This window comes from Corticium candelabrum, chromosome 1 (assembly GCF_963422355.1).
Source record: "Corticium candelabrum chromosome 1, ooCorCand1.1, whole genome shotgun sequence".
In the NCBI taxonomy this organism is placed as follows: Eukaryota; Metazoa; Porifera; class Homoscleromorpha; order Homosclerophorida; family Plakinidae; genus Corticium; species Corticium candelabrum.
This window is the reverse complement of record NC_085085.1, coordinates 1,449,670-1,476,847: the sequence shown is the minus strand read 5'-3', so window position 1 is coordinate 1,476,847 and position 27,178 is coordinate 1,449,670. Positions and strand designations below refer to the sequence as shown.

Here is a 27,178-nt window from a genome sequence, read left to right as displayed (position 1 = left end):
AATACCAAATTTGCTCTTTAGACTTGCTGCTGCTCATGATCATTGAGACCTCTTGAAATCTCAACCAATATGCAACACGTTGCTCGCATGCTTATTGCATCATGAGTCAAGTGCCTGCTGCCTTTGCCTGCAAGTGTGGTGGTACATGCAACAAATATTTACCCTCCGTGCAGTCCACACACGTTAATTTCGATTCCAAATTTGCTCAATCATCAGACACAATCCATTGCCGCACTTTCAATAGCGAAACTGCAGAGAACACAACAGACAGTCAGACCTACAAACTACACACTACACCCTCATCGTCATCACTACAAAAGCATGTCACAATAGTTTGTCTCAACAGAGCTCGACGTAGTTGGCAGGAAACATTCCGTACGAGTTGTCAGGAGCTCGGCCAGTCCACCAGCCCTCGTCCACCTGATCTATGTCCGTGATTAGGTCACCAGGGTCGAACGAAATTTCACTGTCATCGGCTATGAGTAAGAACAGTAGACACAGATGAGTGGATACAAAGCAAACAAACTGAAGATTAACTGATATACACAGATTGCTGCTGGTTTAATTTAATTAGTGTAAATAATATATTATAATTAATTAATTAATTAATATTGTTTGTTTGCTGTAAACAGACCGCACACATACAAACATGAGCAAACAGGTAGGCAACTTGGTAGAAAATAACAATAATTAATATCAATTAATTAATTAATTTAATTAGGTATTTTTGTCTCTTCATCACTCGACAACTGGGCAACCCTTGCAGCAATCTGCTATATGTTGTGACTGATCAGTGGCTTTGTATACATGAAACGAACTTGGTGCTGAAGCTTTTGTCTGCATGTTCTGTATATGTTAAAGTGTATGCTCAAGTCAAGATATTTGCCAAAAAGCAGACAGACAAGCAAATAAACAGATACACAAACAGACAGACAGATAGATAGACAGACAGACAGACAGACAAACAAACAGACAAACAAACACATAGGCAGACAAACAGACAAACAGACAGACAGACAGACAGACAGACAGATAATATAGCCTGTAATAGCATTGACTTATTCAATACACATATGGACAGACAAACAGACAGGCAAACAAACAAACAGACAGACAACCAAACAAACAGATGGACAAACACATAGACAGACAAACAGACAGACAAACAGACAGACAAACAGACAAACAAACAAATAAACAGCAACATAAATAAACCATCAAATAAAGACAACAGACAAACACCCATCCCCATACAGCACCCATCCTCACACATTCATACTGCATTACTGTCGTCTCTATACATCTGTTAGAGTCATTAAATAAAAATAAATAAATTATTAATTTGTTAGAGCTAATAAATTAACAATGTCCAATTTGATGTTTACAGACATAAACTAGGCGTATACAGGAATCATCATTTCCATGGCAATGACACAAAAAGTGACATCGGACTCCAAAACCGTGAGACCCACCAATAGGATGTGGACACCACAGGTGCGATCAAACTGTACAGAAACAGACTGATATCCCAAACAGTTAATGTCTGATTAGCATAGCTAGTTACAATAGTACCTTGACAACGTTTCTCTTCGGTGAGCTCTAGATACTTTGTGAGGTGCAATAGCCAATTAATTAATTAAGTTAAATGATTTGCTATATGTTGCTCTTATCGTCTGTTTATGACGTCATACTAATGTAGTAACGTAATAATACGTCATACTAATTTAGTGACGTCATATTAATATTAATATTAATGAGTAGCACCACCATTAGCAACACATGCTGCAAACATAAACAAACGGTGACAAACAACAGACTCACCGGCCTGGTAGTCATATACAGCAACCGCTTGCAGCGATTTGTGCTCCTACACAGACGTCACACAGACCATCACTTCACAGCAATGACGACCTACCACACAATGGTACTAACGTCAACGGCTTGCTCTTGAGCCGGAGCTACGCCAGTCGTCTCCAGATTGCCATACATGGCATCGTCAGCCTGGGATTGAGCTTGGTGTTCTTCTACTGCCGCGTTTCCATACATGTCTTCATCAGCGGCAGATTCTTCAACTTCTGCGTAACCCACGTTCTCTTGATTGGCGGCTTCTTCGGCTTCACGTTGAGCGATTTCTTCGGCTTCAATTCGTTCGGCTTCTTCGGCTTCAATTCGAGCAGCTTCTTCGGCTTCCTAAATTGTAAGTTGGAAAGAAAAAGAAGGTACGATGAATAAAATAGAATTATTGATGATGTTAGGTTAGTGTACAGCCCACCAGTCAGAGAAACTGATTAATAGACAAATGCACAGACAAACAAATAAACAGATAAAGGGAAGTGAAGCAAACAAGCAAGTAGACATACAGACCAAGAGACAAACAGATAGACAGGCAGACAGACACAGACAGACAGACACACACAGAAACAGACAGACAGACAGACAGACAGACAGACAAAGAGATAAACAAATAAACAACCACAGAGGCAGACAAAAAGACAGACAGACAGACAGACAAACAAACAGACAGATAGACAAACAGAGACAAATAGACACACAAAGCCAAAAAGACAGACAAACCCAATACACAAACAACACCACAGACGTAACATCCAACAGCATTTTACAGTTCACTAAGTGAAGTTTACCAAAAATCAACAAAAATCAACATCACTGCTATACAAAGTATTTCCTCTAAAAAGCCACAAAAGACCATTACCCTTGAATAAACGTCCCCTTACACACGTGAGACATCACATACCTGGTATACCCTACAAATGCTCGATACACAACGAAAACGTGTCCAACAAACCAAATTTGTAAACAGAAACAATTTGAAAGGATTTCAAAGTCTTTACTTGACGTGCCAACAACAGACAAACGAGATCCAAATACAATGCAGATGTACTGTATGTTGAATGCGCACACAGACAAGCAATACAAAACGCTGAAATCATATGCTAGTGTGGCACTGGATAAAGGATGGCCTTATACACAAGCTGAAGGTCTTTCAAATACATAAGGGTAAACATCGTGGCATTTTGAGGTGATATGATATACAAAGATGTGGCTGGTAAATGTATGTATATCTTGGCTTACTCTCTGTTCAGCTAGTGCTTGCTCGGCTGCTTCTTGTGCCTGTCGAGCGGCTTCCTCTGCAGCAGCGGCCTCGGCTTCTGCCTACAATAGCCAACATAACACACCAGATCAACAATGTGTATGTACACACACACACACACACACACACACACACACACACACACACACACACACACACACACACACGCACACACACACACGCACCATACCTAATGTGACATATGCAACGATAACTAACAAACTATTGATAACAACTAATCTTGACATATAAAAATGGTATACTAAGATAGTGGCTGTTAGACATTGTTATGTTATGCAACACATATAAAGCAAACATGCCGTAAGTATCTGTAAATTCAACCCTCAGTAAATTTCGTCCATCCGTAAATTTCACCCCTCAGCAACTCGCCTCTCAGTGATATACCCCTCGACGATCCACCCACACCCTGAGCAATACACCCCTCAGCGATATGCACCTCAACAAATCTCCACCCCCTCATTGATCCACCCGGCCCCTCACTGATCCACCTTCCCCCTCACTGATCCATCCTCCCCTCACTAATCCGCCTACCCTCACTGATTCTCCCCTCACTAAATCACCCCTCACTAATTGACCCCTATAGTGATGCAGCCTAATTGCTCATTCCAACTGTGCTCACACCTCACTAATCGCTACGAATGCTCGTACGTTGCTCACACAAACGGAGAGTGCAAACTGCAAGTCTCAACGCTAAAACAACTACGACGTCACGATATGACGTCTGCTACACGCGTGTTGTCATGTTCATTACGAATATTGATAGCCCACCAAAGACCGTTTAAACACCTCTTTACCCCACCGGAATTCGGTGAGATAATGACAGCCACAGAACAAACCTATTACAAAGCATTTCCCCAGACCCTTTCTCGCCGGAAGGATGTAGGTGGGAAGGGTGTGGCTACGAGAGACTAACATCTTCCTGACTGCACACCCACAAACGTGTTACGGTCTAGGTGTCCAAGGCTACCAGGTAAAGGGCAAGCTCGATGAAGTACAAGACGTCTTGTTCACACATTATTCTAACCCTCACTTATCAATGCATGCCCTTCTGTATCTAAAATAATACGATAGATTATGTAATTTTGTTGTCTTATTTTCTTACCTCTGCTTGTGCCTCTGCATCTCGCATGGCCCTTGCCTCTTCCACTGCACGTCTTGCTTCTTCTACTGCACGCTGAGCGTCTGCGGCTTCTTCCTCCGCCTGACGAGTAGCGGCTTCTCGCTCAGCGACAGTTTCCTTTGTGTGCCTCACTGCAGCACCAATTGTCTCACGTTCCTAAGACAAAAACCATACAAGTTAGTTAGCAGAATTTGATAAATATATTGATGATAGCAACACAGACAAACAGACAGACAAACAGAAAGACAGACAAACAGAAAGACAGACAAACAGACAGACAGACAGACAGACAAACAGATAGACAGATATATATATATATATATATATATATATTGTATTTAGTTGTTAGTTGTTCTCTTGCTTTTATTGTCATAGGACAAACGTAGTTAGCATTTGCTATTGTATCCTAATTAAAATATGAAAAATATATGTATTGATAGACAGAAAGCCAGAAAAACAGACAGACAGACAGACAGACATACTATTTTGCTGAAATGTAATATAGTCTTGTGTTTGAACATATATGATGACAGACAGATAGACATCTGGGGTACAGTGGTGGGAAGTACCAACAGTCACGTCTTCCACCGCAGTTGTAGCTAAAATAGGCCAGTAAGTAAGAAGTTAGACAAATGTACAAAGGGCTAACTACCAATCAGACACTAGGATTACATCAATATAGACTATCTGTTTTTAGATTCATGCCAAGAGGCCAACAAGTGTTTAGTATAGAAATCCACTTTCCCTCTCTTAATTTACTGGTAGCACTGCGTGATGACCACTTCTGTCTATTACCATGACTCTCATGTCATACACCGAGTGATCGATGGAACTAAAGTGGCGAGCAACAGGCTTGCCTTCGGTCTTCCTTGTGTTGATGTCAGATCTATGACTGTTCGTTTGTTGGTTTAATCGTTGGTCTCTCTCTCCAACATACTGTTTGCCACATTTGTTGCATTGAATCAGATATATGATGTTGTGCATTGCACAGGGGACATGTTGTTTGAAAGTATATTGATGTCCATTGGCATTGCTGTGGAAGATGTTGGTGGTGATAAGTATTGGGCAGGTCCTGCATCTTGGTTACTGACATGGATGGTTTCCTGGTGGTAGTGATTTCTGAGGAAGTAGGTCTGTTTGGACTAGGAGATCTCGTAAATTTTTTGGTCTTCTGTAGGCTAGTATTGGATGTTCTTGTTGTTTGAGGTTGTTGGACAGTTGTAGAATGTGGTGGTATTTCTTGACGTGTTGACCCAACCAGTTCAAGGAGGAGTGGTATGTTACTACTAAGGGTGTTCTGATGCTGTCTTTGGTAGTACCTTCACGCGTAGGACGTAGGCGATCGCTTCTAGACTTGATGTTGGCTCTGGCTATCTGTTCATGCTTGTTGTACCATCTCTTTATAAGACGTTTTAGTAGCTCAAAAGTTGTTGACGGGAATGTGGTATTGTCCGAGCAGATTCGCCGCAGACGTATTGCTTGGCTGTAAGCAATGCTCCTTTTTTTGGTTTCTTGTGTGGCAGCTGGATGATTTTAGATATTGGTGTTGTCTGTTGCTTTCGCATGAAGGTCAGTCCTAATGTGACCATTTACAAGGGACACAATTGTGTAAGAACACTGCTCTCTCAGTAGATGAATTAGACGTGAATTTGATGGTTGGATGGTACTCATTACGGTTCTCAATAAATTCCTTTAATTTTTCTCCTCCATGAGGCCAGATCATAAAAATGTTATCTATGTAACGCCACCAGACTGTAGGTGTTAATTTCTGCATTGATAGCAACCGTCTCTCAAGCTTATCCATGGGGAGGATGACATATAATGGTACCATTCTCGTGCCCATCGCTGTGCCTTGCAATTGGAGGAAATGTTCACCATTAAATGAAGTTGTTCATTCAATCCTAGTGTCTGATTGGTAGTTAGCCCTTTGTACTATTGTTACTAGTCATTTTCAAATAGACAGACAGACAGACAGACAGACAGACCCAGACAGACAGACAGACAGACAGACAGACAGATTATTTTATTGTTAAAGATCCTCTACTTGTACACATCCTAAACTTCTATAATGAACCAGTCCTTCACAGCGAAATACTTTAAAACATTAGTGGACTTGGATCTGTACAGACAGACGAACAGACAGACAGACAGACAGACAGACAGACAGACAGACAGACAGACAGACAGACACGCACAAATAGACAACTAATTGGCACAATCGTACTTCTAATAAATCATAAACTAGCTACAATTGCGATTTACCTGCTGCTTAAACCTTCGTCTTTCCTCGTGTGCTTGCCGCTTCTCCCTCTCAGTTTCAGCATCCAACTGCTCCATGCGAGCTTTCTAAAATGCCAGCAATATATTACACTGCAGTAGACCAATACAAGACGAATTTGCCCTTGCAATTTCTATTTGTGCATCAGACTTTCAATCTACTTGCCTACATGTCACTTTCCTGTCTGTCTGTCTGTCTGTCTGTCTGCTCAATCACCACACAATACATACAAAAAACAACAACACAAATCCGTAATGTCACATAACGTTTCCATCACATATGCACACTCCTGCATACGCAACCTGCCTGTCTGTGACATTCCTGCTGTTTACTAAATGTCTGTAGTAAATATGATGAAGCATACAAAAACTAACGTAATGTGCTCTGTCTTCTTCTTCACGTCTACGATAGTCTTCCCTTTCACGAGCTCTAGACATGTGAAATGTCACAGATAAGCAACACGTAGAGCACACACACACACACACACACACACACACACACACACACACACACACACACACACACACACACACACACACTCTCTCTCTCTCACACACACACTCTCTCTCTCTCTCTCTCTCTCACACACACACACACACACACACACACAACCCACTTCTGTGCATCAATTGCTCGTGCACGTTCAGCTTCCCTCTCTCCACGAAGTTGTCTCTCTCTTGCCTACCAAACCAAGCAATCACTGACTGCATAAAAAACACCACAATCCCACCCATCGCACAGACCTCCCTCTCTTTGATTTCACTGTCTCGCTTCTTTGCTTCCTCAATCTTTACCTTACGTTCCTCTTGAACACGCTTTTTCTCAAGTTTCTATTAACAAAGCAAAAAACTACAGACAGACAGACAAACAAACAGACAGACAGACAGACAGACAGGCAGACAAACAGACAGACAGACACAGACCGACAGACACAAACAGATAGACAGACAGACAGACAGACAGACACAGACAGACAGACACAAACAGGCAGACAGACAGACAAACAGACAGACAAACACAGGCAGCCAGACATAGGCGATGAGGTTCCCAGTCGAGTTTGTCAATCGTCTCGGGCTCATGTCCTGCCCGTTTTGTCACCTGTGGTTGCTCAAATTGGGACAGCACACTTCTCAATGCAAGTCTCGGAGGCTCCTGTTGGGTCAACAACAAACAGCCAGTTCATCTTCACAAACACACTGCTTCACAGGGGGCTCAAAGCCAGGTGAAGAATTTGACACCATCTATGGCTTCTTCAATAGCGTCTGCATATATCCAGCTGATCACACAACTGCATCACAGGCTGATGTATTTATTGGGAAAGGATTAAAGGATATTAATTCAATTGCAGACAGGGCTTGAGACTTCATTGACAATACCACATTGGAACAAATAATTGCATTAATCCCTCCTAGAACTATGCAATCTATCATACCAGGACTGAAGGCCAGCTTTCAAGATTGCTGTTCCCTTGTTCTTCAGAGAATAGCTACAAACCCATCAGATGTCTCTGCTTGGAAGCTTCTGTTTTTGTTGCCTAGGATGCTATTGTCACCAAGGAAGGGAGGTTCCTCTGAAATCAAGAAAGCAAGGATTATCTACAGCAAATTTCTCAAGTTTGAATGATCCAATCTTATCAATTTTACTGGAAAACATCAAAAAAGGACATCGGCCTCTGCTGATCATGCTCTGAAAGCTGCTCTACGACTGGTCAGGTGTGGAGAGTTATCACGGGCAGCAAGAGTGCTTATAAGATCCGTATTAGCCCCAGATTCAGCTGAAACTGTCCAAAATTGGTTGAAGAACACCCTTTAAGAAGGAAAGATTTTGCAATCAATTTCACTAACGACAACGACTCCATTGAGCTCCAGAAACATCGTCTTTTTTGATGCAATTCTAAAGTCTCCTCAAGGGTCAGGCACAGGTCCATCAGGATGGAGGTATGAACACTTCAAACTCTTTTGGACAACCCAGAGTGACAGCTGATCTATTATATTACCTAGTCTGTTATGTCATTGCCAAAGGTTAACTACCACCAGAAATCTTGAGACTTGTTATGTCTGGTGCACGCCTGATTGCATTAGCAAAGACAAACAATGATGTGAGACCTATTGCAATAGGAGAGACTCTTAGAACACCAACAGCTAAAGAGCTATCTGTTCACAAAAGAAGCAATCATTTGCTGGGTACTTTTCACCACTACAACATGGTGTTGCAACAGAAGGAGGGTGTGAACTTGTGATTCATCACATACAACTTCTTTTGAAGGAGAATCCAACTTGAATTTTACTCAAGACAGACGTGAAAAACGCATTCAACTCAATCAAACGATCTCATCTGTTCGAAGAAATGTCTCACAACTGTCCTGACTTGTTCTCCCATGTGACTCAAATGTATTCATCATCAAGTCCTTTGGTCTACTTGCAAGAACAACATACTGTTGTTTTATCAGAAGAAGTAGTGCATCAAGGAGACCCTTTAGGCCCAGTCCTCTTCTCCGCTCGCATTTATCCGTTGCTATCTAAACTACAAGAGAAATATCCTGCCATCACACTGCTTGCATATCTCGATTATGTATTGGCAGTAGGAGAACCAACATCGGTGTTGTCATTTCTGGAAGAATTCAGATCGTCGTTCAAGTCAATTGCTTTACAAGTAGCTGAACACAAATGTGAAATTTACACTCCCTCACCATTGGTTTGTCCACATTCCTGTTTCATCTGAAGAAATAGAAGTTCTAGGCATACCAATTGGATCAGATAAGTCTGTGGCTGATGCAACCTTACAAATGGCAGAGAGGGGGAAAGATCTGTGTGACAAACTGATTGGTTTTACCAATCTGCAGAGTTCCATGCTTCTACTAAGACACTGTCATGTGGGACGTCTTGACCATTTAGCTCGATCAATACGACCAAACAGTTTATCTCATGCAGCTTCAATACACGATGGCTTGACTAAGAAAACTTTCTGCAGTCTGCTATGCTGTAACAGTATAACATCAAGCCAATGAAATCAGGTTGTACTGCCCATCAAATACGGAGGTTTTGGGATGACCTCTTTACAATCAATTATGCACTTTGCCTATGTGTCATCATAGGCTCGATCTATAGTGTGGTTACCGAAACGGTTCCCTGAAACTAATACTCTAATAGATATACTGACTCATCAGCGTCAGATATGGGCACTGTTGGCTACTCTTTGCAGCCGGCATTGTCATGACAATTCACTCTGTCAAGCATTCTGTCTACCAATAAAGTACAGCAGAAGTTAACAAGTCAGTCAGTCAAGTCAGAAATTCAATCAAGAATAGACACTACCGCTAGTGTCAGAGAAGCAGCTCGTCTCAGATCCCTCCAAAGGAAAAGTTCAAGAGCTTGGCTACATGACATACCTAGTTCATGTAAGTTCGCACTAGAACTGAAACAATTCAGTTGGCGGCTTACATGAGGCTGGGTATCCACATGCCAATTGCCAAATGGATGGTCAAATGTGACTGCGGGAAGCCCTTGATGAGGATGGGTACCACCTCATCACATGTAAGTATGGCGAAGGGCCTGTCTGGACTCACAACACAATAGTTCAAACATGGTCTGAGTGCCTCAGCCAGCTGCGTGTTGTACACAAGGTTGAACCAAAACACCGTTTTCTGGATTGTGACAGCAGACCTGACATATACATCTATGTAGTGGATCCTGACTCCGGCAAAGAAGTGGAGTTAGACATCTCTTTGGCACATCCATGGGCACTTGACGCTCTTCCAAAGGCAGCCCTAGCAGATGGGACAGCAGCAACTCAAAAGAAATGCTAAAAAATGACAAATATGCCAAAAAGGCACGTCCTTGTGGAACTACACTGAATTTCATTGCTCTGGTGATGGAGCACTTTGGTTGATGGGGGCAAGAGGCCCAAAAATATCTCAACCAGCTCTCATCAATAGCAACATGAACAACTGAGTGCAGACAGGACGAGTTCAAGAACTACTGGACGATGAGATTCTCAATTGCGATGCAGCAGTGCAATGCAAGAGTGTTACTGCAGAAGATGAGCAGAGTCCAGTATAGTGGTGACTCAGTTGGTGCCATTAGTAACTCTGTTAGCTTATTGTCAACTGTTTGACTCTTAGTCGTACTTAGGGACTTCTTGGGTCCTAGTTCTCTTAGAACTTGCTGATTCTTAGCGTAGACTGTAATAATGTCTTGTATAAGAAATATATGTATTGACAGACAGATGGATGGACAGACAGATAGACAGGCAGACTGACAGACAGACTGACATACAAACATATACACACGTGCACACATACCCACACACACCAAAAACCAACTCAACCTCTTGGTCAGACCAAAACTGGTCTCGTTTGTTTGCATCAATATCAGCTCGTACGTCGGCTTTCTTGTAAACCGAACCCTGCAAGCAACAGACAAATCACTAATTACAGATCACAAAATTAATTAAGCTATTTACATATTATATAAATTATCAAAATTATTAATAAAATAAATTATTATATATTTAGTACATTAATCAATATATTTGACTTTTAAAGAAGAACTCGCAAGCAAAAACAAGTTGCTCTTGAAAACAGTCTTGCATTCAAGAAGTTCAATGGTACTTTAGTCGCCAGCCAAGCCAAAGCGACTCCATAAAGGAGAAATCACATTTTGAATGCTCTCAGACGACGAGTGCGTGCAAGATATGAAATCACTGATGGGAGACCCTAATTGTTTTCAACTTTTGTATTGGAAAAATCTTGATTAGCGCAACACGACCTTCTATATCAAATCGCCTGATTGGAGATAACACTTGAACATTCACATTCACTGTCAGGTAGGTGCAGCTTTGTAATGATGAGAGGAAAATGCCGGAGACATTCGTTAGGACTTGTCTTGCGCGTAGGTCTGAAACTTCAAGGAAACACGACATCAACTTCCGCTTTGATGTGAAGTAGGAAACTGGAACAGATAGGAAACTAGAACACTTGTCATCTGTCATGATCTTCTTCTTTCATCATTAGACTTCTTTCTCCGTTTCTGACACGTTTACGACAAACTTTACAAGTCATCAGTGTACTAATGAACCCTAGATATCTCAAATCAAAGTCAGGAATCTTTCAGATCAGTTAGTAAGTCGTAAAGTTCAGTAGAACACATCAAAGTGGAAGTTGATATCGTGTTTAATAAAAGTGCCCGACCTACACGCATGTGAAGTCATAACAAATGCCTCTAGTGCTTTTCTCTCATCACTAGTGAATGTTCAAGTGTTGTCTCCAATTAGACAATTTGATATTTAAATTCGAGATTTTTCCAATTCAACAGTCAGGGTCTCCCACCAGCAACGAGCCTCACACCTTCTTCATCTGGAGCATTCAAAATGAATTTCTCCTTTACAGAGTTGCTTTGGCTAGCGACTAAGGTATCAGTAAACTTCTGGAAGGTAAGGCTGTTTTTCAAGAACATCTTGTTTTGCGTGTGAGTTCCCTTTAAAATGTATTGCAAACTACCACAACCCACAGCCCATCCTGTTTAGTACAAATACAGCATACATACCACTGGACCGGATGGTTCCACTGGTCTGGCCTTTTCCTTGTGGAAGCCATAACGAGCTCCAGATGATTTCGACACTTTCTCCAATACAACCTTCTCCTCCACGTCACCTTCGTGACGAGCATTGATGGTCACGTGAGCACCCTGAAAGAACAAAACAATCACACAACAACATGCAATAAATATGCATGTAACACAAACCCTTAGAAATCCGGCAATATCGTTGACATGACGTTGACAGACGCCTTTCCGTGATGTCGGTGCCGCCTCCCCAAACTATATAGAAACCAATTACATAAATACCGTGAAATCAGAAAATCGTGCGGTACATTATATCGTGCATTTTGTGTGGTCGAACTGACATCGCACAAACTGCATTCGCACAACATAAACCTATTGTACATGCATAATTCTTTAGCACCTGGTACCGAACAGCATCCGTTTCTTCCATGACGATCCGCCATTTCTTTCAGCGTATAACGCCAAAGACAAGGGCATATTTGTCCCTGTTCAGTTTTATGCAGAGAAAGAGGCCACCAATGATGCCATTGGAGATGAAGATAACGACCTACTAGCTATGAAGAAAGACGACAAGCCAGCACACGTACAGTGAGAAAGTGAGGGCAGCTATTGGAAAGTATACAGCCCACCACGGGCCTGCTGCAGCAGTCAGACACTTCACTAGGCAACTGCGCTGAAACGTGCCTGAGTCAACAGTCCGCAAGTTCCGTGATTTGTACAAAGTGGAACTGCAACGCCATTAGTGTACACGGCTGCCAATCACACAATTTAAAACGGCACAGTAGAGTTGAAGGAGTGAGTTGGGACAAAATCGCACAATATTATGTATGCACGATTTTCTGGTTTTACGGTACACAACCAGTCAACAAACAACTAAAAAGTAGCAACTATTCATTGATATCAATATAATACAAATGCCTCTTGTGGACGTGTTTTTCAGTTTTGATCTTAGAAAACTCACCCAGTTGATAAGAACAAGCTTTGGCAGGTTGGTGTTTGGATCGGTCACTTTGCACCATCCGTATTGTATTTTACTGCCGCTAAACTCTTCGCCCAATTCCTCGATGCCCCCATCTGCAACAAAATGGATATAACGTTCATACATATTAATTAAACCACGCCCATACTTGCATGTCTACAGCAGAAACATTGCTACTGGTGTTACCAAACATTCAAGAATAATACCATAAGGGTTACATACTAATTAATATCAATTTATAAATTTTAATACATGTGCAATCGTTTCTTAATTTTAGACTAAATTTTAACGCATACGTAATAATCCAAAAAGAGTATCAACTGCGCATGCGTACAGTTTTCCTGTCAACTCGATTCCCTGCTAGGTTACATGCATAAAAACTGACCTCCAGTCTCGATCACTTTTAGGTCGTTCGTCTGTTTGTCATAACCGAACAGCGCCCTGAAGACGAACGTGGAAATGACGAAAAAACACATTCGACCGACGCATGCGCAACAGATCTCTCACCAGTTTGTGTCCGACGAATCGCTGATGACGTCTTCGTACGCGGACTTTAACTCATTGCCAAATCGAGCGAAATTCACCGACATACTACTCGCTCACAGCACACACGCCCACAAGTAATTCAGCACAGTGCGCGCGCTAGACTTCCGGCTGAAACGGATGTGGCACACGCACGCGCCACAATGACCTACTTGCTGTGTTAGGTATCGATGAGTTGATAGTTTTGGTTGTTCCTTACAAAGTATAGAGTGATGTGTCATTACAAAATTAAGACAACAGAAAGTATGAACTCGAATTATCATTCATTTGTCAGTCTGTCCTGATGGTAAGTTGATACAACTTGAGCATAACCACGTGTATTATCTACTTGTTACAATTTGCTGAGGGGAGACAAACAATCGTTCAACTGATCAATCTCATACAATTGACAAAATGTGTAATAATACTCTAAAGTGTTCAATAGAATGATTGAATCAATACAATAAATTGTTTCTAGAGATCAGACATAAAAGACCATCTTAGCCTCTCACATAGCCTCCTGTAGATACTCTGCTAGGATGAGGACGTTTTGCTAAATAATGACAACACATCTTGTCAATGTCAAACCATCTATTAACCATCTATTAGCATTCACATATGAGTTTACCTCTTAAATTCAACTTTCATTTCTTCACATACTGGTGTAGATATCTCATAACACATCCTCAACAAGTCCTCTGCCGTCTTGCTTCCTCCACCTTTTCTCCTTCGTGCTTCAATGAGAGCAAGCAATTCGCCAGTAGGATATGGTTTATTATGTGTTTGTCTTTCGATCTCATCACTGTTGAGTCCCAATATGGTCAACCCAATCTCGTACCACTGGCCACTGCAGTGTCTAAACCTTGCTGGCTTACTGCGGTCAGCGAGCATTCAATTTTGCGGTCGAAAGAAAAGAGAAAATGAAAGACTAAAGTTGATGCTTATTGCAAATAGTCCTTAGAACATTTTGAAGACCAAAGTTTGAAAGTACTCCAACAAAAAAGGCAGAAGCAGAAGACTGCAGTATTCTCTACGACTGGCAACTTCACTTGCGATGTTTGTGGACGCTCAGCATGCATTGGTCTTCGGAAACACAAACAGAGCCATAAATGAGCTTGGTTGTGTCGACCACTCACTCCACTGTGTGTGTGTGTGTGTGTGTGTGTGTGTGTGTGTGTGTGTGTGTGTGTGTGTGTGTGTGTGTGTGTGTGTGTGTGTGTGTGTGTGTGTGTGTGTGTGTGTGTGTGTGTGTGTGTGTGTGTGTGTGTGTGTGTGTGTGTGTACGACACAAATAGATTACTAATTGGCACAAACCTGCATCACAATCGTAACTTCCAATAAATCATAAACTAGTTACACTTGCGATTTACCTGCTGCTTAAAACCTTCATCTTTCCTCGTGTGCTTGCCGCTTCTTCCTCTCAGTTTCAGCATCCAACTGCTCCATGCGAGCTTTCTGAAATGCCAGCAATATATTACACTGCAGTAGACCAACACAAGACGCAATTTCTATTTTGCATCTGACTTTCAATCTACTTGCCTAGATGTCACTTTCCTGTCCGTCTGTCTGTCTGTCTGTCTGTCTCTGTCTGGCTGTAAACTACACTGTCTCTTCAGTTCAAAATTATATGACCACTAAGTCCTTCTCTCCAGTGCTAACTTATCTACTGTACAATTGACTTCTGTATAAATCACCTAATGAGTCTCTCAAGCATGTCATCCTGTCTACTTTCCTTTGATATCACTTTCATTGCTTCTCTGCAATGTCATTGCCAGTTGCCATCACCAGTAAGATTTGAAACCTATGCTGTTGATTTTTAGTTATTATGCATTTAGAATGATGTCAGGGTGAGCTATGGATACATCCAGCTCAACATTGAATTCAAATGCATTTTGAATCATGATATCAGGTCTGGCTTGGCAGCTGCTATACGTATGTCTCGGCTCTATGATATGGTTGAGATGGACATGATGTAGACAGTCTGACCAAGCTGATAGAATTATGGTCAAAACTGGTCCACTCCTTCACCTTCATCATCCAGTGGTTTCCCACATTCACATGTATCAACTGAAGGAGGCAGTGGCATTGGGAGACCCAGCCTAACAAAGCTGCCAAACAGAACAAATCAGAGAAAGTGCAAGCTTCTGTGAACTAGGAATGCAGTCCAGCCAGACTCCTGAACCTTTTCCTTGACGAGACTTCAAACAAGCAGCATCTTTCATTGACGAGTTCTCAATCATGTGCAACACTTGTGCTCTGTCCAGTTTCCTGACAGTCAATGTTGTAAGTTTTCAGTGTCAGGTAGTAGATCTGTCAGTGTCTGGTCTGGATTCGGTGACTTTTGCAACTTGTAACTGATAGTGTCTATTTGGGCATTCAGTGAGATTGCTTGACTAAGCACTGTGTCTACCAGTCGCCTTAACCCTGAAAACCAACTTGGTAATACGTGCAAATATTGAACCCAACTGGCAACAAATGCAATTGGTGAGAGGTTTTGAATAGAAGTGAGCCAAAAACCACCATGCCTGATAGGAAGTATAGCTTGTGCTCATGACCTAGCAGTGATGTCATCTAGATATAGAAACTTGCTGAATGTTGAGTGTGTCTGTAGATCGTGTATATTTGCTGGATGTTGGAATTTATCTGGAGGAATCGTTCTCACTAGATGACCTTATCAATGTGTGTGGCTATGTCAGATGAGCAACAATACACTTTGTCTGTCTGTCTGTCTGTCTGTCTGTCTGTCTGTCTACCTGTCTGCCTGTCTTTCATCTGTTTGTCTTCCTGTCTCTGTCTGTCTGTCTGTTTGTTTGTCCATCTTTTTATCTTTGTGCGTCTATTTCTTTGTCTGTCTGTCTCTCTGCCCTTCTGCCTATGCAATTATCTGCCCATCAGACTTTCTGCTTGTCTCTATCTCCACATGTTGTTAATGCCACAATCACCAATCACCACACAATACATACAAAACAACTACAACAACAACACAAAGCCGTGTTGTCACATAACATTTCCATCACAGATACATCACAAAACACTTGCACACTCCTGCATATGCAACCCACCTGTCTGTCACATTCCTGCTGTTTACCAAATGTCTGTATTACACTGACACACTGACACACTGACACACACACACACACACACACAGACACACACACACAGACACACACACACAGACACACAGACACACAGACACACAGACACACAGACACACACACACACACACACACACACACACACACACACACACACACACACACACAGAGAGACACACACAGACACACAGACACACACACACACACACACACACACACACACACACACACAGACACACACAAACTGACACACACACAGACACACACACAGACACACAGACACAGACACACACAGACACAGACACACAGACACAGACACACACACAGACACACACACACACACACACACACACACACACACACACACACACAGACACACACACACACACACACACACACACACACACACACACACACACACACAGACACAGACACACACACACACACTGACACACACACACACACACACACACACACACTCACACACACACACACCTTTGACCTTTGAGCTGTCTATCCTCAATAGATGATAACAGTGTCTCTACGGACAAAATGACAAAGGAGGTAGAATAAAACTTTAAAAACTTATGACGAGCTACTGATGTGCTTGCAAAACGAGAATGTCTTGTGAGGTCTCCTTTCCTCCAAAAAAGATCTTCTACACTGACAATGAAACTGGTAGTACTTCTCAGTTGATGGACGTTCTTCTCCAGATGTTGAACTACTTGTTCTGTCTCTGTTTATTTGAGATTTCCATATAGTTCTTTCCTGTGATAGTGTATACCAATCTTTTTCTGGTATACAACGGAGGTTCATGTCACAGGAAACTGCATCTCGCCATCTTTTCTTTGCACCATGACAAGGTCGTTTTGAAGCTAACTCCCCAAACAGCATCTGTTTAGGGAGTCGTTTATCATCCATTCGGGTGACATGACCAAGCCAACGGAGCCGATGGTTTGTTAAAACATCTGATATTAATTCTTCCATGCCAAAGTCTTTTGCTAATTCCTGGGATGGAATCTTATCTTGCCATTGCTGATATTTGGTAATTCCCATGATGGAGCGAACACACTGATTGTGAAAAGTCTGTAGGTGTCTCAGGTTATCAGATTTGACTGTCCAAGTCTCTGACCCATACAACAAAATGGGCAGGACCACCGCTCTATACACTGACCACTTTGTATCAATAGACAACTGGTTATTGAAAAAGATTGAATTTTGTAAACACCCGGAAGCCTTGGCTGCTTTACCAATTCGACTGGAAATTTCCTCTCTAATTTTGCAATCTGTTGTTATGCAGCTTCCAAGATATACGAAGCTACATGACTTATACACCTCCTTCGTCATCTCTCTCTTTGTGCAATAAAACTGTACACACTGCTTCAGATTGCAAGGCTGAAGGGGGAAATCACAACTACACCCTGGTTACAAAAACCACACAGAGTGCAACTGCTAGGTCAGCTCCTAGCCGTGTTAACTAAAACACGTCACACACACACACACACACACACACACACACACACACCACACACACACACACACACACACACACACACACACACACACACACACACACACACACACACACACACACACACACACACACAACTCACTTCTGTGCATCAATTGCTCGTGCACATTCAGTTTCCCTCTTTCCACGAAGTCGTCTCTCTCTTGCCTGTCAAACCAAGCAATCACTGACTGCACAACACACCACAATCCCACCCATCACACAGACCTCTCTCTCTTTGATTTCACTGCCTCGTTTCTTTGCTTCCTCAAGTTACCTTACGTTCCTCTTGAACGCTCTGCTTCTCAAGTTTCTATTAACAAAGCAAGAAAATTACACACAGACAAACAGACAGACAGACAGACAGACAGACAGACAGACAGACAGAGACAAAACTACACTAAAAAGCAACTCAACCTCTTGGTCAGACCAAAACTTGTCTCGTTTGTTTGCATCAATATCAGCTCGTACGTTGGCTTTGTAAGCAACACACAAATCACTAATTGATTGCAAACAAACAGTACAATACACATTGCACATTGACATTTTAACTAAAAGCCAAGCATTTAACAGAGACAAACTACAGATAACAAAATTAATTAATTAATACATTTACATATTATATAAATTATCAAAATTATTAATAAAATAAATTATTATATATTTATTACATTAATTAATATACTTGACTTCTTAAAATGTATTGCAAACTACCACAACCCACAGCCCATCCTGTTTAGTACAAATACAGCATACATACCACTGGACCGGATGGTTCCACTGGTCTGGCCTTTTCCTTGTGGAAGCCATAACGAGCTCTAGACAATTTCGACACTTTCTCCAATACAACCTTCTCCTCCACGTCGCCTTCGTGACGAGCATTGACGGTCACGTGAGCACCCTGAGAGAACAAAATAATCACACAACAACATGCAATAAATATGCATGTAACACACAAACCATTGGAAATCCGGAAATATCGTTGACATGATGTTGACAGACGCCTTTCCGTGATGTTGGTGTCGCCTCCCCAAACTATACAGAAAAACCGATTACGTAAATACACAAACAGTTAACAAACGACTAAAAGGTAGCAACTATTCATTGATATCAATATAATACAAATGCCTCTTGTGGACGTGTTCTTCAATTTTGATCTTAGAAAACTCACTCAGTTGCTAGGAACAAGCTTCAGAAGGTTGGTGTTCGGATCGGTCACTTTGCACCATCCGTATTGTATTTTACTGCCACTAAACTCTTCACCCAATTCCTCCATGCCCCATCTGCAATAAAATGGATATAAAGTTCATACAAATTAATTAAACCACGCCCATACTTGCATGTCTACAGCAGAAACATTGCTACTGGTGTTACCAAACATTCAAGAATAATACCATAGGGGTTACATACTAATTAATATCAATTATAAATTATTACATAAGTTTTTAATTTTAGACTAAATTTTAACGTATAGTACATAATAATCTAATCTGTAATCAATATATTATCCACTGCGCATGCGTAGACAGTTTTTCGATTGCCTGCGAGGTTTACATGCATAAAAACTGACCTCCAGTCTCAATCACTTTTAGGTCGTTCGTCTCTTTATCATAACCGAACAGCGTCCTGAAGACGAACGCACAAATGACCAACAGGCACATTCGACCGACGCATGCGCAACAGATCTCGCAGACTTAATCAAGCGCGTTGCCAAATGGAAGTTCACCTATTATGACTACACGCGCTAAACTTCTGGCTGAAACGGATGTGGCAGCATTGTAACCAATTAAATTTACTGTAACCCTAGTGCATGATTAAAATAGCATGTTATCTACATCTGCATGTATTCTGTTAGACCCATCATCACTACTACATGTCAAATATCATGATTGTAGATGAATATATAAATCTTAGTTTCTACAGTCACGTGATTAATGATAAATTCCAAGCTTCTCCTTCACTGTACCATCAATTGGATCTGGTAAATGTCTACACGCCTCTAACAGCAGATCATCCATCTTCTTCACATCACCCACTTGTTTGGTCTTTACTTGGATGATTGCAGACAATTTATCAGCAGGAGTCACTTTGTCATGACACAAAGCTTCAATCTGATCATGATTAAAGTCTAGTTTTAGTCCAAATGAATACCATTGACATGAACCACACCCAATAACAGCATTAGAAACTGCACTGGATGAAACTGGAGCTGATTGACTGATGGGTTGAACAACCAGCAGGTCGCTGAGACTTTCTACCATCAGCTCATCACCAACTACTTGTTTGACAGCAGCATGTGCTCCTTCTTCCTTTGCCTTTGCTTCCTTGATTTTCTCCTCAGAGTAGAAAGCAACTCGTTTCAGTTCTTTATGTTCCTCTAAATGCTTTCTGCTCAGATATTCAGTCTGATATTCAGTGCCCGGACTATACCTGTCTAACATATCTCTCCAAAGAGACATGACAGTGTCCAGCAGTGAAACACATTCTGCTTCTGTTTGATTGCCTCCACGACACACATAGTCCACAGAACGAACAGGATCTATCATGGCCACCAAACACTCAATGAGATTATGAACTGTATTGCCTTGTGATAGAATCAGTCCATCCCTCCACAGCCTTGCTTCTGGATCTAATGTTGAGCAAACTTTAGATTGAAACATGCAGAATGTAGATGGACTGAAGATGGTCGTCTCACTTCTGCACACTTGACGTCGACCGACGTACACTTTCTTACTCTCATCTTTCTTCCACATGACAGACAGATCCTTAGGAGGCAAGAGAGCTGGAAACATGTACGTGTCGTCTCTGCCTTCCACTTTGAAGCAGATACCAAGAGATTTGTTGATAATGAGAACTTTATCTGTGTTGAGTTGAACAGCAATCTTGTGATCTCTCAAGAAATGATTGATTGCCGTTTTTGCTTCTTCTCTTGTTACTGTGCCATCATTTCTCTTTGACTTGACATGCCACTTGAAATCCTTAGAAGCAACGATAGGACCGATGGCATATTGATGTAGACAAGCAGGATTGAGAGCAGCCACATCACCAACAACAGCAATCTAAACTCACATCACAAGAATAACATAAATGTACATGCACACAACAACAAAACAACAGACAAACAGAAACAAACAGACAAAAGATAGAAAGACAAAAGAGACAAACAGAGAGACAGGAGAGACAGACAGATAAACCCCTGATGATGACCGCGTGAGATTCACATTTTGGGTCTGCTCCTTTTGCTGTTTTTCCCTCTGTCGCTCAATGCCTCGTTCTGAATCTTGTCCGTATCAGTCCTGCAAAGTGTCTAGGACCGCTCAACGCATTCTTTGCCATATTCGGCAAGTTCAGGATCCCAATATCCTTCCGGCTGTTTCATCGCTAGCTTGTGTCTTCATCAATGTTCTTTCTGCAAAAACTGGTTTTTGAAACTGGGTCAACATTTGCCTCAATGCAGATCTCGGCATCAACGGTCTAATCAAGAACAGAGGGAGCGTGTTTCTTTCAACCTTACTGCGGGAATATGGAAGTCAACGTCTCTTCTCAAGCTTCTTCCACTGGTACTGCACCCACACACGTTTCATCAACGACATTCCTGGACTCTGCACTTTCTCAGAACACGAATCTGGACCTGAAAACTACTGCGTGGAAGTACATCCGGAATCTTACAGTAGAAGACACTCTGCCTCCCAGAGTTGTCCAAACTATCCATCCTACTGTCAAAGTATGTTTCCAAGATTGCTGTGTCGTAGTGCTTGGAAAGATTCATGATGATCTCTCTGATGAGTTAGCATGGAAACTCATGTTTCTACTGCCTCGCATGCTCCTCACTCCTCTGGCGAGAAGAGGAAAACATGGTTTACTTGATGTGAAGACTGCTTACCACCAGTTTCTCAGCTGGAATTGGTCGGACCTTATTTGCCTGACCATATTTGCCTGCGAGCCTCTCTTCCCGGGAAGTCACCCACTACTGGGGATAATGCAGGAAAAAGCCTGCTCTGAGGCTAGTGAGATGCAGAGAGTTGTCACGTGCGTCTAGAATTCTAACTGGTAACAGTCTGGCTCCGTCCACTGATGATACCGCAAGGAAGTTGATCTCCAAACACCCTCCCAGATCTTCAGCGCTTCATTCCCCCTCCACCCAATGTTAGTTGTGAGTCGATCACCTTGTCTAGGTTGTTACTTTTCGATTCAATCAGGCAAGCTTCACGTGGATCTGGTGCTGGTCCTAGGCGTTTCAAGCATTTTAAAATCCTACTGGAAAATAAGAATACTGCGAATGGTCTTTTCTCTGCTGTTTGGCTTTTGCTAAGAGAATATTGCCTGATGTGGCTGCCACCCTCTTTTCATCGAGGATTCTATTCGCTGACTTACAGCCAGGACTATTTGTTCACAATAAAGGAAGAGTTTACTGAAGTTTTCTCTCCCATTCAGCATGGTGTGTCTACAAAATGTGGTACAGAGTTGATAGCGCATCATATAAGTCTCACTTTGGAATCTAATCCCAACTGGATAGTTTTGAAGTCGGATGTTAAGAATGCGTTCAATTCTGTCAGCAGAGACCAGATCATGGAACAATTTTCTCTTACCTTTCCTGACTTGTACAACCATGTGATTCAAATGTATGGCAAACCCAGCTCCCTTGTCTTCATGCGGGGTTCCTCTACGGTAATAATTCCATCTGAGGAGGGAGTTCATCAAGGAGACCTTCTGGGTCCTATTCTTTTTGCCACGGCCATTCATCCAGTCTTAACTAAAATTCAGAAATCTCACTCTCAAGTACGCGTACTGGCCTACCTCAATGATGTATTCTTGCTGGGGGGGGGGGGGGAGGGAAATCTATTTTGGCTGTGTTTCATGACTTGAAGGAGACCTTCTCAGCCATCAATCTGGTCATAGCAGACAAAAAGTGCGAGATATTTTTCTCCATTGTCCTCGACTGCTGTTGAAGGATTTGATGGAATTCCCGTGTCTTGTGAGGGTGCACTCTTCCTTGGTCCTCCAACTGATCCGATGTCATTCATTACGTCCTCTTGTGCCACCATAGCCTAGTCAAAGCTCTCACTGTGCAATCAGCTTATCAAATTGGATGATGTTCAGAGTGCAACACTGTTATTATGATGCTGTTGCATCCCCAACCTTAACCATTTGGCCCGGACAGTCCATCCTGATTTGCTAGTTCATGCTTCTATGATCCATGACTCTAGGACAAAGAAAACCTTTTCTTACCTCTAGGTTATGACAGGATTTGGCATCAAGACTCTTTACCCATCACAATGGGCACTTTCGAAATGATTCCTTTGCTGTCAGTGAGACAACCAGCTTTTGTTGCATCATGGGCCAAAACTTTTACAGAGCTGCCATTTTGATTCCCTGTTTTACGATCTATCACCGACAGCCTCTTGAGCTCTTCAACCTCTCCAAACAGTGAGGTCATAGCAAGGTCTATCCCTCCAGAAAAACATATCTCTGACTACCTGCCATGTGATGGGAGAGTTCAACAAAGGCTATCTTCTGTCACTGCTTCTTCCAACGCTCAGTATCTTCTCGAAAATGCCCCCTACCAGGCATGCAGCCCACCTGAGCTCAACAACAGGTAAGGGCACTGGGGCTTGGCTTAACGCTATCCCTACATCAAAAGTGTTCGCATTCAATTCTTGCGAATTTCACTTGGCGTCCTTCCTTCGTTTGGGTTTGCCCATAGCCTTCTCCAGCTGAACAACGACCTAAAATTGTGGAGCTCTTATAGATGATAATGAATACCATTTGCTGACCTGTAAGACTGGTGGCGAGCTGGTATGGTCTCATGAATCAATTTCGTCCGTCTGGTCTGATTGATTTTGTGGGCTGCATATCCACCACCGCAGGGAGCCAAGGAGTCGTTATACAACTACAGACAACAGACTGGACATCATATTTTTGACTCGGACATTGGAAACAACGTTGACTTAGCTATCTCCCTCGTCCACCCATGGAGTAGTGACATCTTTCCATCATCTGCTAGTGTTAGTGGTGTCGCTGCAGGAAAGAGAGCAGACAGAAAGAAAGAGAAATACAGCAAACAGCAATTACCAGGTGGCATAATTGTCACTTTAACCCCACTGGTAATGGAGCATTTTGGAGCTTGGGATCAATGGGTAGAAACTACTGTGCAAATTATCAAAGAAGTCATCGGACAAAGTGGGATGACCGAACACTGCGGACTTTATCGACTTCTGGTCCAAACACTTTTCTGTTCAGCTCCAGAAGTGTAATGCTAGAGTCATCTCTAAAAGCTATCTTCGCTGTCTGAAGGCAACAGATGTGACCTCTTTGCCACCCAGTACTTCAGCCACTAGCTGGTACTGGAGGCTTTGCTGGTACACTGTAGCTTTAAGTGTAGTCCTCATCTTATTTTTACACGAGTTTCAATTTTAGCTTAGTTTAGTTGATGAACACTACTAGTAGTTGGACAGTACATAGTACCTTGCATTGCAAAATGTATCATAGATAAAAGGATAAAAGTTCAAATATATGTGATTAACAGACAGACAGACAGACAGACAGACAGCTTATTTTATTGCAACAGACCTCTACTTGTACACATCCTAAACTTCTATAATGAACCAGCCCTTCACAGCAAAATACTTTAAACATTAGTGGACTTGGATCTGTACATTAAAGTCAAAAGCTTGTCCATGTCATTCTTTGTTTCTGAAACTCGACAACTTTTTGAGGAGTACTTTTGCGCTGCATCTTTGAAGAATCAAAGAGAACCATTTCCTCAGACAGACAGACAGACAAACAGACAGACAGACACCAAACCTAAATCATAACCAGTCCATAATGATAGTGTAAACAGTGAAAAAAGCAAATCACTACTCAGTTCATCACCGGTTTGTAAATAGGTAATGTCATGTAGTGTCCTGAATCTTTCAATTCTCTATACAGCAAGAGATGTCAAACTGCTGCTTCTTGCTAACACGGCAGTACAAATCGCTTGCACACACCATAAACCATCGTTCTTCTTTCCACGATGGAGACCAACTTCTTTGGTCCATGCCCCGCAGTCATTTCCACTATTGTATTCCATGCACATGGCCTCCATCTGATTCGGCGATACCAAAAATAGTCGTAAGGACACGAAAATGAGTACTTCTACGTTACAACCAATCGAAGCACTTTACAATGTAGGAGTAGGCCGGGCGACAGTTGTTCTCTGCAAAAAAACATGTTGCCGTAGGCTCACTTCCAAGTGCTGCATGTGGCACTCCTGTCAATCTGAGATGATTTATCGTGATGATAGCATTTGGAGATATCGCAGAACCCAGATGGTACGCTGGAGAGGGTCAAAATACCTCAGAGCCAACATGCTTAGAAGGCTGCCATGCTACATCCAGGCACACACAGACACACAGACACACACACACGCATGCGCATGCACATACGCAATGACTAAACAGCTGCTAGTCATCTCACCTCTCCTGAGTCATCCAGAAAACCAACTACCTTTTCTACAACATTCTTCTCTTGTCCTGGACATGCTTCTTGCTCAATCCTCTCCACGAGTGTTGCCGTCTCCATGAATGGATCTTTCTGTTTCTTACGAAGAGAAGGAAGCAACTTGGACAAGACTGGCTGACAAAGACGAGGATACAGAGAAGCAGACTGTAACATAGATATCTAAATTAGCAAACAAATGAATATTCAATTAGCTTGTTATTACTTGCTGAAGTTGCTGCTTCATATCACGTAAAAATTTCTTGAGTTTTCTCATTTCAGGGGACGAACACTTCCTGCAGTCGAGAACCAAACAATGTTGAATGATGTTGATCATGCCTTTGAACAGCTCACGAATGTAGTCGACCACATGCTGTAACACACGCTGACCATCACGATAATAATCTCCTCGACTGGCCATTATCAACACTGTGGGTATAAACTCTCCATCCAAACTGGATCTGAGAAATGAGAGCCAGTACTGAAGCTCATCTCGCAACTCCTCATCGCTGCACCGTCGTCTCTCCTTTCCTCTCACTAGACTCACTAGCAAGATGAAGAACGAGTTGGATGCAGAGAAGAAGAGGCCATGGGTTTTATGGAACTGCTTTTGACCTGCATAGTCCCGCAGTGAAACACAACCCACTCCTGAAATATAAGCTGTCATCACGTTGATACCAATCGTGCGTTCCTCTTCACAATCCGGGTTGTCTGCTTGATTTTCATTTTTAAAAATCCACTCTAACCATCCTCGTTTGAGAGCCTCCATGAGTGTCGTCTTTCCTGCTCCTTCTGAACCGATGAAACACAACTTGATGATTTCTGGTCTCACTGTGCCCTCAGCAAACAGAACAGCATACTTCTGTTCATCCTGACAATACAACCCATCCATTCTACACATACCACCATATCTCACTACATAAACGTCTCACTCTTGCTTTCCTCAGTTGTCTTCTCAGTTCACCATCAGTCAGTTGGTATGGTCTCTTACCATCCTGACAACATAACACACACAAATAAGATGAGATAGTCAAGTCAAATGTTTGAAGACAATACAAAAATATGTACTACTACAGCTACACTAAATTCCACTTTCCATTACAATTGATTTTGGCCATGAATTGGCAAAGAAACTGGTTAAGATATAACGTAAACTAGCCTAGAGATGCCACAGGTTTGTAGTTTCTGACTCTTGTGTAAACATGTTGTTATTACGACAAATCAGACAAATTGCTTGTTGACAACATTAATGCTTGAATAAGTCCCTATCTGAAAGAGCTTTGAGCCTTAATACCATGAAACAAACCTCCTAGAGTCACCCAAGAAGCCACGTGTAGATGTCATACTCACATATGCTTGTGTCACTGTGTACTCACTCACATCTATATTGAGACCACACTTGATGCCTGACAATAATAGCACAATGCACTCCCAGCCAACACAAGCTAGTGAGTTACATTGCATCTGTTCCTGACAACTGTGTGGTTTACAATGCTCTTAG

The 27,178-nt window shown here is 42.1% G+C and overlaps 2 protein-coding genes and 1 long non-coding RNA gene across 3 annotated transcripts; all 3 read right to left on the bottom strand.

The window, feature by feature from the left end:
• Positions 1 to 168: 168 nt before the first annotated feature.
• On the bottom strand, positions 169 to 13,703 carry LOC134187759 (drebrin-like protein B). Its single transcript, XM_062655911.1, has 15 exons — positions 13,579 to 13,703; positions 13,457 to 13,512; positions 13,054 to 13,166; positions 12,273 to 12,347; positions 12,075 to 12,215; positions 10,858 to 10,935; positions 7,275 to 7,361; positions 7,148 to 7,212; positions 6,906 to 6,960; positions 6,516 to 6,599; positions 4,236 to 4,409; positions 3,094 to 3,174; positions 1,933 to 2,190; positions 1,822 to 1,867; positions 169 to 476 (listed from the first exon to the last, which is right to left on the bottom strand). Exons 1-15 carry the CDS (start codon positions 13,659 to 13,661, stop codon positions 340 to 342), a joined length of 1,533 nt encoding a protein of 510 aa, XP_062511895.1. The 5' UTR covers positions 13,662 to 13,703; the 3' UTR covers positions 169 to 339.
• Positions 13,704 to 13,853: 150 nt separating this feature from the next.
• Positions 13,854 to 14,351, bottom strand: LOC134195892 (uncharacterized). The gene is made up of 2 exons (XR_009972450.1): positions 14,222 to 14,351; positions 13,854 to 14,146 (listed from the first exon to the last, which is right to left on the bottom strand). It is a non-coding gene; the product is annotated as an uncharacterized LOC134195892 (long non-coding RNA).
• A 5,709-nt stretch (positions 14,352 to 20,060) lies between these two features.
• LOC134194794 (uncharacterized) lies at positions 20,061 to 27,141 on the bottom strand. Its single transcript, XM_062663769.1, has 6 exons — positions 27,135 to 27,141; positions 27,028 to 27,083; positions 26,610 to 26,672; positions 25,904 to 26,548; positions 25,657 to 25,845; positions 20,061 to 21,257 (listed from the first exon to the last, which is right to left on the bottom strand). Exons 1-6 carry the CDS (start codon positions 27,139 to 27,141, stop codon positions 20,130 to 20,132), a joined length of 2,088 nt encoding a protein of 695 aa, XP_062519753.1. The 3' UTR covers positions 20,061 to 20,129.
• Positions 27,142 to 27,178: the final 37 nt, after the last annotated feature.